The sequence below is a fragment of the Pinus tabuliformis genome, chromosome J, assembly GCF_031772625.1.
Source record: "Pinus tabuliformis cultivar Carrire ecotype Pingquan chromosome J, CPIR1, whole genome shotgun sequence".
Lineage (NCBI taxonomy): Eukaryota > Viridiplantae > Streptophyta > Pinopsida > Pinales > Pinaceae > Pinus > Pinus tabuliformis.
The window spans coordinates 257,388,625-257,400,893 of NC_142295.1; the positions used below are offsets into that span (position 1 = coordinate 257,388,625).

Genomic DNA, 12,269 nt, shown 5'->3' on the forward strand with positions numbered 1-12,269 from the left:
TGCAAAGCGCCACATGTCACCCATGCATGGTGCCATGTGTCACTCATGCATGCAATCTCGAACTGTCATGCATATATACAACATTATACTTATCGGATTCACAATTTCATGGGGAGTCCACTGGTGCTGTCAAAATATATATGCATGGCGAGTCCACTCGTGCATGTGTTAGGTCCCTATACTACTATTGTAACCTCTTATTGTTTTTAGTGCAACCCCCTTATTGTATTATTGTGCCCATATAGTCCCCATGTTGTTATTATTGTGCCCCATAGAAGCCCACTATTGTTATTGTTGTGCCCCTACAATATTATTGTTATGTAGGCTCTAATTGTATTGAGACCCCTTAGACTCCTATATATAGAAAGGAGGCCTTGTCATTTGTATCATCCAAGAATTGTTCATTTGTGTAATGTAAAGGAGGTCGCCCCCTCGAAGAGGCTGATTTTGAAGTCATTGACCTATCTTTTCTTCTATTTTGTGAGCTAGTTAAATAACATTTGATATCAGAGCTTTGGATTCTAGGGTTTCGCTGCTTCAAAAAAGTCATCGTGGCATTTTCGCTTTTTTCTATGAAATTTCAAAAGCTGAAATTAAAACCCATTTGAGCCGAAATCTTGATGAACCTCGGGTTCGAATTTTAGATCTTTTCTCACTATATTTTCATAGATATGATCCAAGGAAGTTAGGGTTTTTGCGGGTTCCCGAATTATTTTATCAAATAGGTGACTTGGGGAAAATCGTCATAACTTTCTCTCTGAGCATCAGATTGAAATTTCGTAAAAAGTTACAGAAAGAGGACGGACTATAGTTTTTTGTGTATAGTTTCCAGGTTTGAAGGTCAAAACAGTGACACGTGGCACTTTGTACAAGTTTGCTCTACTAAACCAATCTATAATCAGGCCATCGTGGGATATTTGGAATAACTTTTTCTTGGAGAATCCAATCTTGATCAGACTTGTGGGGTTGGAAAAAGGACTCAGAGGGCTACCACAAGATGAAATTTCAGACCTTGGAGATCCGAAATTACAAAGATACAACAAATTCAATATCGAGCTCCTACAAAGTGAAAAAAATGTGATAGTCTTTTTCAAATTTTGCATAAGTTTGGTTTGAAAAATTAGTTTGAAGTAATTCAAAGGGCATAGTGAAGCATAATTATCATTAATTGATGCCCTGAAGAAAGAAAATGGAAACACCTAGTAAGCAACCTGAAAGCTCTACCATGACTCATGAAGAAAAGGAAGAAATGCAACATGATATATCAAAATTACGAGACCAAGTGCAACAAGTTTCACTCTCACAAAAAGTAACAAAAACTAAGACGGTTGGTTTAAAGAAAGGCTTGGAAGCTAAGATGGATGGTTTAAAGAAAGGCGTGGAAGCTAAGATGAATGGCGTGGAAGCTAAGATTGATGGCGTGGAATCTAAGATGGATGGTTTAGAAGTAAACATTGAAGATTTGAAGAAAGACATGGAAGGTTTGAAAGGAGGTTTGGCAAAGTTGCTTCAAGAAATGCTTCCTAATGGCAAAAAGGTAGTAGAGGAAACTCATGATGAGAACAAAAGAAACGTTAATCATGATTCCATAGAATCTAATGTTGGATTGAAGACCCACCATGTTCTAAAGATCGATATGAGGAAGTTTGATGGCAAGGATCCTGTAACATGGATACTACAGATGGAGCAATATTTCGATCTCCATAATGTGCAAAACACACAAAAGGTACGCATTGCAACTTTATATTTAGAACCCAATTAGTTTGTATGGTATCAATGGCTTTGCTCTCATAAACAAATTGTCACTTGGTCAATTTTATGGAGGAAATGATAACACATTATGAGGATACAAAAAGCAACACCTTCTTTAGCCAATTGATAAATCTCAAACAAAAGGGTTCAATGGTGGAGCACATTGAGGAATTCAAAAAATTGAATATAAGGGTAAAAGATATTCCAGAGGAGCATAGAATTGATGTGTTCATAGGGACTTTAAAGGATAACATCCAACATGAGGTTCGCCTTTGGGAACCTGATTCATTGGAGAAGGTATTCAGGTTGGCAAGAAAAATTGAAAGCAAAATTATGGCAACAAGGAAGCCTACCACTCACAACTATAAAGATGGAAGTGTTGCTTCCCCTAGCCTTCCACAACCTACAAGGTTGACACCACAACAATTGGAAGAAAAAAGAGCAAAAGGGCTTTGTTATAGTTGTGATAGCAAATACACTAAAGGTCATAAGTGTGCTGAGAAGAAATTATTTTACATAGATTGTGAAGAGGAGGAATAAAAGGAACAAGAAACATGAAAAGAAGATGATATACATCAAGACCAACCGTAGAGAAAGAAGAAATGAATCTGACCATATCTTGTAATACATTGGCATGAATTACCACTCTTCAAACTCTCAAGATAGAAGGACATATCAAGAAGAAAAATGTAATAGTGTTGATTGATTCGAGTAGTACCCATAATTTTGTTCATTGTAAGATAGCCAAGGAATTGAATTGCTTCCTATATCCAGCACCAGAGTGTCAAGTGATGGTTGTAAATGGAGGAACTATAAATTGCTCTGGAAAGTAACATAATATCAAACTATCCATGGGAGAATATGTAATGAATAGTTCAATGCTTTCCATTACAATGGGTGGTGCTGAAGTTGTACTAGGAGTCCAATGACTACAATCTTTGGGTATGATAACTTTTTATTTTCAAGAACTTTTCTTGGTTTTTTTTTGGGAAGGAAAGGAAGTTGAATTAAGGGGTATCACAGGGAAACCAAGAAAGATAATAAGGTCTAACAGCGTAAAAAATATTCTAAAGAAAGAACAATGGGGCATAATTGCACAAATAGGTTCACTAGAGGTTGCCACATCGAAATCATCTATTTCTCCAGACCTCCAAAAAGTTTTGGACAATCATTCCAAGGTATTTGAGACTCCCAAAGGCCTCCCACCTATTCGTGATCATGATCATGCTATTCATTTGATTCCAGGAAGTGTTCCCCCAAACATCAAGCCTTACAGATATCCATATGTCCAAAGAGTGAAATTGAACATATGGTTGCGGAAATGCTGGAGGTTGGTATAATTCAACCTAGTCAAAGTTCTTTTTCTGCTCTAGTGGTATTGGTACAGAAGAAGGATGGATCATGGCACATGTGTTCGGATTACAAGGAGCTCAACAAGCTTGCTATTAAAGATAAATTTCCCATTCCCGTCATTGATGAATTATTGGATGAATTACATGGAACAATTTATTTCACCAAGTTGGATCTTCGTTCAGGATATCATCAACTCATAATGAAGACTGAAGAGATTCCAAAAACAACATTTAAAACTCACGAGGGTCATTATGAATTTTTGGTCATGCCTTTTGGCCTTACCAATTCACCTTCTACATTTCAAGGTTTGATGAATTCCATTTTCAAACCCTTCCTTAGAAAATTTGTGTTAGTATTTTTTGATAATATACTAATCTACAACAAGTCTTGGAAGGATCATGTTCGACATGTTGATAGGGTACTCAAACTATTGGAGGAGAAACAATTATATGCAGAAAGCTCCAAATGTTTCTTTGGAGTACAAGAGGTGGAATATTTGGGTCATATTGTATCTCATGAAGGTGTTAAGGTAGATCCTAGCAAAATTAAAGTCATTAAGGAATGAAAAATTCCCACATCAATAAAGCATTTGTGAGGATTTCTTGGGTTGACAGGGTATTATCGCAAGTTTGTTAAGAATTATGAGAGAGTAGCAGTACCTCTAACAACATTAATAAAGAAAGATGCATTTTCTTGGACTCCAGAAGCAATGAAGGCCTTTCAACATCTTAAAGAGGCAATGTGCCAAGCACCGGTCTTAACTACGCCAGACTTCACAAAAACTTTTATTGTGGAATGTGATGCCTCTAAAAGTGGAATTGGTGTTGTTTTAATCCAAGAAGAAAGACCCATTTCTTTCGAAAGTCATCCAATCAAAGGAAAGTATTTACAAAAAGCTATTTATGAGAAGGAAATGTTGGCAATACTACATGCACTTAAGAAATGCCGACCTTACCTAATGGGAAGACACTTCAAGGCAAAAACGGATCATGATAGTCTTAAATACTTTTTAGAACAAAGGTTATCTTCAGAATAACAACAAAAATGGGTCACAAGGATGTTGGGTTATGACTTTGAAATCATCTATAAAAAAGGGAAGCAAAATGTTGTTGCAGATGCACTCTCAAGAAAGGATGAGGACGTGGAAGCATTGCTTTGTGCCATTTCTATTATCCAACTAGATTGGATAAACGAAGCAAGGGATGAATGGAAGAATGTCGAAGAAGTGTGGGCACTCATTCAAAAGTTGCAGCAAGATCCCAATACATTTGATACATTTCGTTGAAAAATGATTTGTTATGGTACAAAGATCGCTTATACCTCTGTAAGAATTCCCAACTCAAACAAAAGATTCTTCTGGAATTGCACACCTCTCCCTTAGGAGGGCATTCAGGATTTTTAAAAACTTACCACAGGGTTAAGAAAGAATTTTTTTGGGATGGTCTTAAATCTGATATTCAAAAGTTTGTGGCAGAATGTTTGGTTTGCCAACAAAATAAAGTTGAGACAATTAAGACCCCAGGTATATTACAACCTTTATCCATTCCAAGTCAATGTTGGGAGGAGGTTTCAATGGATTTTATCACAGGTTTACCCAAGTCCGAAGGAAAGAGTGTCATCATGGTGGTAGTTGATAGACTTACCAAGTATGCACACTTTTGTGCATTATCTCATCCATTTAAAGCCAGTACAATTGCTACTGTATTTATGGAAACAATTCAAAAGCTACATGGAAACCCAAAGATTATTGTAAGCGACAAAGATCCCATTTTCACTAGAAATTTTTGGACAGAATTATTTTCTTGTCTGGGTACTCAGTTAGCTCATAGCTCATCTTATCATCCTCAATCTGATGGGCAAACTGAGATAGTGAACAAATGTTTGGAAGGATATCTTCGTTGCTTTGTATCTGATAAACAAACACAATGGGTCAAGTGGTTTCCTCTGACTGAATGGTGGTATAACACTTCCTTCCATACTGCAACAAAAATGACCCCATTTTTGGCACTTTATGGATATCATCCATCGTTCATCACATCATCTTTAAAAGAAAATTCTAAGGTTCAAGCAGTGGCAGATCACATCGAGCATCAACAACAAGTTCTCAATCTCTTAAAGGATAAACTCACTTTGGCGTAGAATAGAATGAAACAACAGGTAGGTCAACATCGTAGTGAAAGAAATTTTGATGTAGGTGACTAGGTATTTCTACGACTACAACCATACAAACAAATGTCCCTCAATCAAGCTAAGAAGGATAATAAATTATCACCAAAGTATTATGGTCCGTACAAGGTGTTACAAAATATTGGTACTATGGCATACAAATTGGAGCTTCCTGGATCTTTCGGAGTGCACCCAATTTTCCATTTTTCATGCTTAAAGAAGGTTATAGGTGAGAAGATCCCAGTTCAAACAATATTGTCAAAACTTGACGAGGAAGGAAAAATCATATTGGAACTTGAAGTAGTCACAGAAACAAGAAATCGACAGCTACAAAATCGATCAATTTCAGAGTATCTCATCAAGTGGAAGAACTTATCTGCTGAAGATTTGACATGGGAGGATGAGAATTTTATGCAAAAGCATCCAGAACTACTCAAGTGTTGAGGACAACACTTTTTGAAGGAGAGAGGAATGTTAGGTCCCTATACTACGAGTGTAACCCCTTATTGTTATTAGTACAACCCCCTTATTGTATTATTGTGCCCATATAATCCCCATGTTGTTATTAGTGCGCCCCATAGAAGCCCACTATTGTTATTGTTGTGCCCCTACAATGTTATTGTTATGTAGGCTCTGATTGTATTGTGACCCCTTAGACTCCTGTATATAGAAAGGAGGTCTTGTCATTTTTATCATCCAAGAATTGTTCATTTGTGTAATGTAAAGGAGGTTGCCCCCTCGAAGAGGCTGATTTTGAAGTCGTCGACCTATCTTTTCCTCTATTGTGTGAGCTGGTTGCATAACATCATGTGTCTGAAAACTGTTGGAATTTGTTGCATGTCGCATGCAAGCCATATAGAGCCATACTAGAAATTGCTAAAAATAGAAAGTCTATGCATGTCGCATGCAAGACCACCATTGGATCCATAATTCCGAGAGGAATCTAAATATGGTGTCAAAATCGCCATTCAACACAATGCATGTGTGAAAACTCGACTAAAACTAAAGGTGGTTGCATGTCACAGTCATATGTTAGTATATCATTAGAATCCTGAAGTGATGAAGATGCTTCTCGCATCAATGCATGTGCCATGCGGTTGCTCGATCTCCTTCAAATTGAAAAAATCTTGTGTTGTGTCTTGGGTCTTGTACTAAGAAAAATCAATCCACTAGTCTTCAATGGACAATGATGGTAACTCGATTGGTCTGCTCTCTGTGTCTGGGTTATCCAACCTGATTGTGTGGGCTGGTGGTTGACTCCTAGTTATAGTGGAACTAATTGGGGTCAACAAGACATAAAGTCGTGTTCCCTAGTGACAAATGAACAATAAAAACTAAGGGAATAAGCCTTAATGGAGGATTATATCATTTGAGTATTGATTGGCCAATTGTTAGGCGATGAACCTAAGTTTTAGTATTTATTAAAATATCTTGAACCAATTAGGTGTGTTCACACTAGAAAAGAGGAAATATGACAAATGAGGGGCTAATAAGGAATAAATCTTAGCGAATTAGAAGCAAAAGATGTCATGCACCTTCTAGGAGATGGAGATGAAGTGAGATTTAAGTTTATGTAAATTTTACCAAGGTAAAAGGTAGAAGTGTGATGTGATACACAAACTACCTAGGAAAAATGATGAAGTGCAATGCAAATGTAAGGGTTGTTAATTTTTGTAACTATGGTTGGTCTTCATAATGTATAATTGAGTCATTCTTGTGTTTGTAAGCGTGTTATTCATGCTAGAACAAAAGGAAAAATATTATTGAGTTATGTCCCTTTTGGACTTTCAAAAGAAAAAAGATTTGAATTTGTAAAAGAAAAATTTTTGGCCCCAATAGTTAATGTCGGCCTCCCCATAGTCAAGTCGGCCTCATCAAGAATTCAAGTCGGCTCCAGCAAAAGACACACCCATTCGCCTACAAGAAAAGCTATAAAGAGACACCAGTTCATTCCTCCTCGATGCCAAGAGAAGCTCGCGTATATCCGAGGCAAAAGAGCCTAGTTTGAGGCAAGGTCAAAGGTCTGAGACATATAGAAGACACCGAAGGTCTATCTGAAGTGTATTCTGGGACAACGAAGATTCATCTGAGACAAGAAACTTGCAAATTTGAGGCAGTGGATAGGGTATGTCTAAGGGAGAAAAGAGGAGTGAAGGCTGAGGTATAGAAGCTCGCATATTTGAGACAAGATGCTTGCATATCTGAGGCATGGCATCTTGCATATCTGAGGCAAGATTCAGAGGACAAATTTCTGAATGAAGAAGTATAGACCAGAGCATGGGTCAATTGACTTGACTAGGAAGATGGACCAGGTTTGACCTAGTTGTTGACTTAGATGTATCTCTGTCAGATTGGAGAATTCTCTATTGAAAGGGTTGTTGGGTTTTTCCCCATGAGGGTCTTCCAAGCGTAAATTTTTTGTGTTCTTTGTGTGGTTGTCTTTGTATGATCCTTCTGTCTTAAATGTTATATGGTTGATGTCTTCTGTGTAATTATTGAATGATGGAATAATGAATATGTTAAGTTTAGGATAACAATGGTATGTTCTATGCTTAGAGCAATTTTATTTCAATTTCTTTATTAGCCGAATGTCAATATCCAGTTTAGCAATCACAACATCATGATAGTAAAATGCAGATGGAACATAAACAATAATAGTAGAAGACAATCCAAGACAAGAGAACACAAGATATGGCACAAGCCAGGGACAACCCCAATGTGGGGAAACCCTTGATCAATTCTTCTTATAATTCTTCAAAAATTCAGCAGAGAGAGAGAGTACAATGTATAATATTCACTTGCCCAATTACAATGAAAATCTGATCAGTCAAATAGCAGAAACAGAAAGCCCTAACCAGAAAGTCAACGCTGGTCAACAGGCAGAATTCTTCCTCAATTCAGCTCGGTCAAACCCAGTCAACTTCGGCCTCCAACAACAAGTCTAATCAGCCCAAAAACAGTCCAAAAAAGTCCAGTCAAACCTGGTCAACAAAGGTCAACGCTGCAGCCAGCCCTAGCACAGTCAACGCTGGTCAAACAGGAGTCAAATCTGCCTCAGATTTCGTGCCCAGAACTGCAGCCTGCTCAAACAGAAATCCTCCACCCAAAACCACGCCAAACAGGTCAACGCTTGGTCAACACAAGTAAAAAACAGCCTCTGCAATTTCGGTCAACTCTGGTCAACGGCTGGAACAGAAAACCCTTCCTTTTCTTCGCACGTGTGGAGAGCAGCCTCTGAATTTTGTACCCAATCAAAGAAGGAGAGAGAAGATGTGAGTGAGTGAAGTATCCAAATGAGGAGGAGGCATCATATATTTATATGCAAAGTTGCAAACGTTGAGGATGAATAGACGTCACTGTTGGGCTCTGAGCCTACATGAGTTTGCTGGCCGACCTTGACAATTTGTCCACAATCAAAATAAATTCATAATTTCACTTGTACATGTCAGAATGGGATGATCTTTAGATCAATCCTACATCTCTCGGTGAGAGGAATCCAAGAAATATATGAGCTGCCTCATATGAGCTGTCCAATGTGAAGTTTGGCCCTAGTTGCCAAAATGTGAAGTGTAATTATTGAATTATGGAATAATGAATAAGAAAGTGAAAAGAGAAAAATTATCAAAAAAAAATTATTAGTATAGAAGACACTTTTAAAATCAACAAGGGTGAAGTGGGTTCCATCTAGGCAAAAAGTGAATATATGCCTGCAATTAACAAATTACCTAGGTGAATTGTGGAAATGTTATGAAGACGCTAGAAAGGTACATCACCATGCTTGAGGACACTCACAACTTAGACATGAACTAATCACACAACCAAAGTGATAGTGGCTAGAACATGACTAGGTGACGACCATAAAATTTGTCCGTGAAGAGTGATGCAATACTGAAGCAGCTACCATCCTCGTTCCAACCTTTGGAAGGCTAGAATCATCATACCAACCTGCAAAAAATCTGAATCCTGTAATAAAAATCACATGAACTTTCATGCAATATAGGTGGTAATAGGGCCCTTTGTTGATCAAAATAACCCAATCTTTTTATACCATAGATTATTCTGTTTTCATGTCAACATTAGTTGTGTTATGGAAGATGTTATGATGTCCATTGTATATACCTTTCCTCTTTTTCTTTGTTTTCTGCCAATAATATTTTGCAAATATAAGACGTATTTAAAAAAAAAGGAACGTACCCAATGTTATTATGTTTCTTTTTTCCTTTGTGGAAACTTTGAAAGGCCAAAAACTTTGGATCAGTCTTTGTTGTTACAAGTTTTTAATTTTAATGAATCAGCTTTCTGTTAATTTGCTTGGCTTGAATGCTTGGTTGTGTTCCAAGAAGGTGACAATTTTAAAGTATACTTTCTGACTATTAAAGTTGTGTATGCATAGGATGCCATCAAGACAGCATTACTACTTGGAGCTGTTGATAATGCCATTGGTGGCATTGCCATTTCAGGGAAAAGAGGGACTGCCAAGACAGTAATGGCACGTGGATTGCATGCTATAATTCCACCTATTGAAGTTGTTGCGGGGTCTATTGCCAACTCTGACCCATTGTGTCCTGAAGAGTAAGTTGAATTGTTTAAGTTGCTTTATAAGGGTTGAAGTGGTCCCAGATCATTTTGTGATTCAAATGTCAGATATCTAAGTAACTTGAAGAAAAATTGATTTAGTTAAGTCAGGGGGAATAGAATCATGAGCTGGATTGTTGTCAACCCTATCTTTTAGGTGTTATACCATCTGGACTATGGTTAGCATTTCTCTTTTCCTATTGATTTCTCTAGTTAGTTGCACTGAGACCAAAAACCTGGTTTATGTTAATCTCCGTGGTTGAAATAATTTGAATTTTCTCCATACAATTTCTTTACCCAGGGAAAACACACTAAATCTTTTGTAAATGATAATGCACGAGGCCAATGACTGCTAATTTCATTTCCAAGGAAAACCTCATGGGGAAACCCAAGTGATGCTTCCCCATGCTTGTGGATGGCATTCATAAATGCATTGGCATAGACTACTGTGCCTCACCTAGGGGAATTCAACCAGGCACCTGCTGGCATGCAACTAGCCAAATGCCCAACAACATTGGCAAAGACCAATCGAGATAACACCTTGGGCTAATGACTGCTAATTATTAAAGCTTATACCCAAAAATACATAAAATCATATCTTTCTCTGCTTTTTATCAAGTATAATTTGGGCATATCTTAATTCTGTTTGTTAGTATGTGACATAGAGTGATTATCTAGTATAAATGCCTCGGAAGCTTGAGAAAATTGAGATGATGTATCTGGACTAGGAGGACCAGTTTTAGTAAATTGGGTTGTCTATCCTACTCCGGATTTAGTGGTAATTCTAATAAAAAGAGAGTCAAAACTCAATATTACTTCTGCAAAACTTAGATCTTTTCAAATGATTTCCTTCTGACTGAGATACATTTAATTTCTGACCATGATATAATGTTCTGTCTCCTGTCCACAGATGGGAAGAAGGACTAGAGAACCGACTAAAGTATAATGCTAATGGTACATTGAAAACAGATATAATAAAATCTCCATTTGTGCAGGTAGTATTTTTCCGTTAGTTCTCTTAAAACTGGGCTTTTCTAAAATTTAATTATCGGGCTGATTGGTTACTTGTTATTCTTTGTTAATACAGATACCACTTGGTGTAACAGAGGATAGGCTTTTAGGTTCAGTGGATGTAGAGGAGTCAGTCAAATCTGGAACAACGGTATTCCAGCCAGGTCTCCTTGCTGATGCTCACAGAGGAGTCCTATATGTTGACGAGATAAATCTCCTTGATGAAGGTATAAGCAATTTGCTTCTAAATGTTCTCACAGAAGGAGTTAATGTTGTGGAAAGAGAAGGAATCAGTTTTCGACATCCCTGCAAGCCACTTCTAATTGCTACGTACAATCCCGAGGAAGGTTCTGTACGAGAACATTTACTTGATCGCATTGCAATCAACCTCAGGTCGTTGTCTTTTTATGAAATCATATAAAGAGGAAAATTTGTCTGCTATCTTAATTTGCAGTGAAGTTTCAGACAAGGTCCATGTTTCTTTTCTGCATGGATGATGCTTTTGTTTACAGGCACACTTGTATTCATTAGCCATCTAACAAGAAAGGAAAGAAACGTTAAAGTTAAACTTTAGAGAAAAGTAAACTTCATGCAGTTAATATCAATAGTCACAATGGGGAAGCATGAGCTTAAAGTTACTTGATCCTTTTCACTCATGCTTATTAAATTCAGCTGTTTTGACAGTGCTGATGTGCCCATGGAATTTGATGACCGTGTATCAGCAGTTGATCTTGCAATCCAATTCCAGGAAAAGTCCAAGCAAGTATTTCAGTCAGTTGAAGAAGGAACTGATTCAGCAAAGACACAGGTGAATTCACATCAGTTTAGTGGTGTGCTTGCATATTTATTATTGAAATGAGCTAAAATCATAGCTTTTAATTCATTCATGCTTTTCCGTTTTGATGCAAGGTACATGCAGTGTGAACATTATAATTTTCCATTCAATGGTTAAAAATTGGAACTGTTTTATTATTTCATTGATATCCATGGATTAAGGTCATTATAATGCAAACCGTAACTTTTAATCTGACAAGGTAAAGCTATCTGATAATGAGGCTTTCAAAAAATAAATTTGCAAGAACTCGAGATCATGAAAGATGTTGGCTACTCCATCTCTCAATATGACCAATAGAGAATTATAGTAATCATTGAATAAGTTTTCAGCCTAATTGACCAAAAAATAGTTTCTACTGATCCATTTGTTAGTCATTTCTTGAAGACATCAGCATTGCTGGTGTGGTTAGACTGAATGAAGTGGATTTTGTCTTACATTTTGCTATGTTTTCATGAGTAGTCTGGACTCTGGAATCTGAACAGCTTCACTTCTAATTTTCAGAAACCCAAAAACAGTTGGAAAATTTCAGGAAATAAAGTGTCACAGATTTTACTTTACATTGAAGACCACCCAAATT

At 37.2% G+C, this 12,269-nt stretch overlaps 1 protein-coding gene across 2 annotated transcripts in view; it reads left to right on the forward strand.

Annotated features, from left to right (window-relative positions):
• The window catches only part of ALB1 (ALBINA 1), a 309,920-nt gene that overhangs the window by 47,987 nt on the left and 249,664 nt on the right, over positions 1 to 12,269 (forward strand). For both annotated transcript variants that reach the window (XM_089377590.1, XM_089377589.1), the window contains exons 2-5: positions 9,665 to 9,843; positions 10,757 to 10,841; positions 10,934 to 11,250; positions 11,542 to 11,665. In XM_089377590.1, coding sequence (XP_089233716.1) covers positions 9,665 to 9,843; positions 10,757 to 10,841; positions 10,934 to 11,250; positions 11,542 to 11,665 — 705 coding nt within the window. The remainder of the gene's footprint in view (positions 1 to 9,664; positions 9,844 to 10,756; positions 10,842 to 10,933; positions 11,251 to 11,541; positions 11,666 to 12,269) is intronic.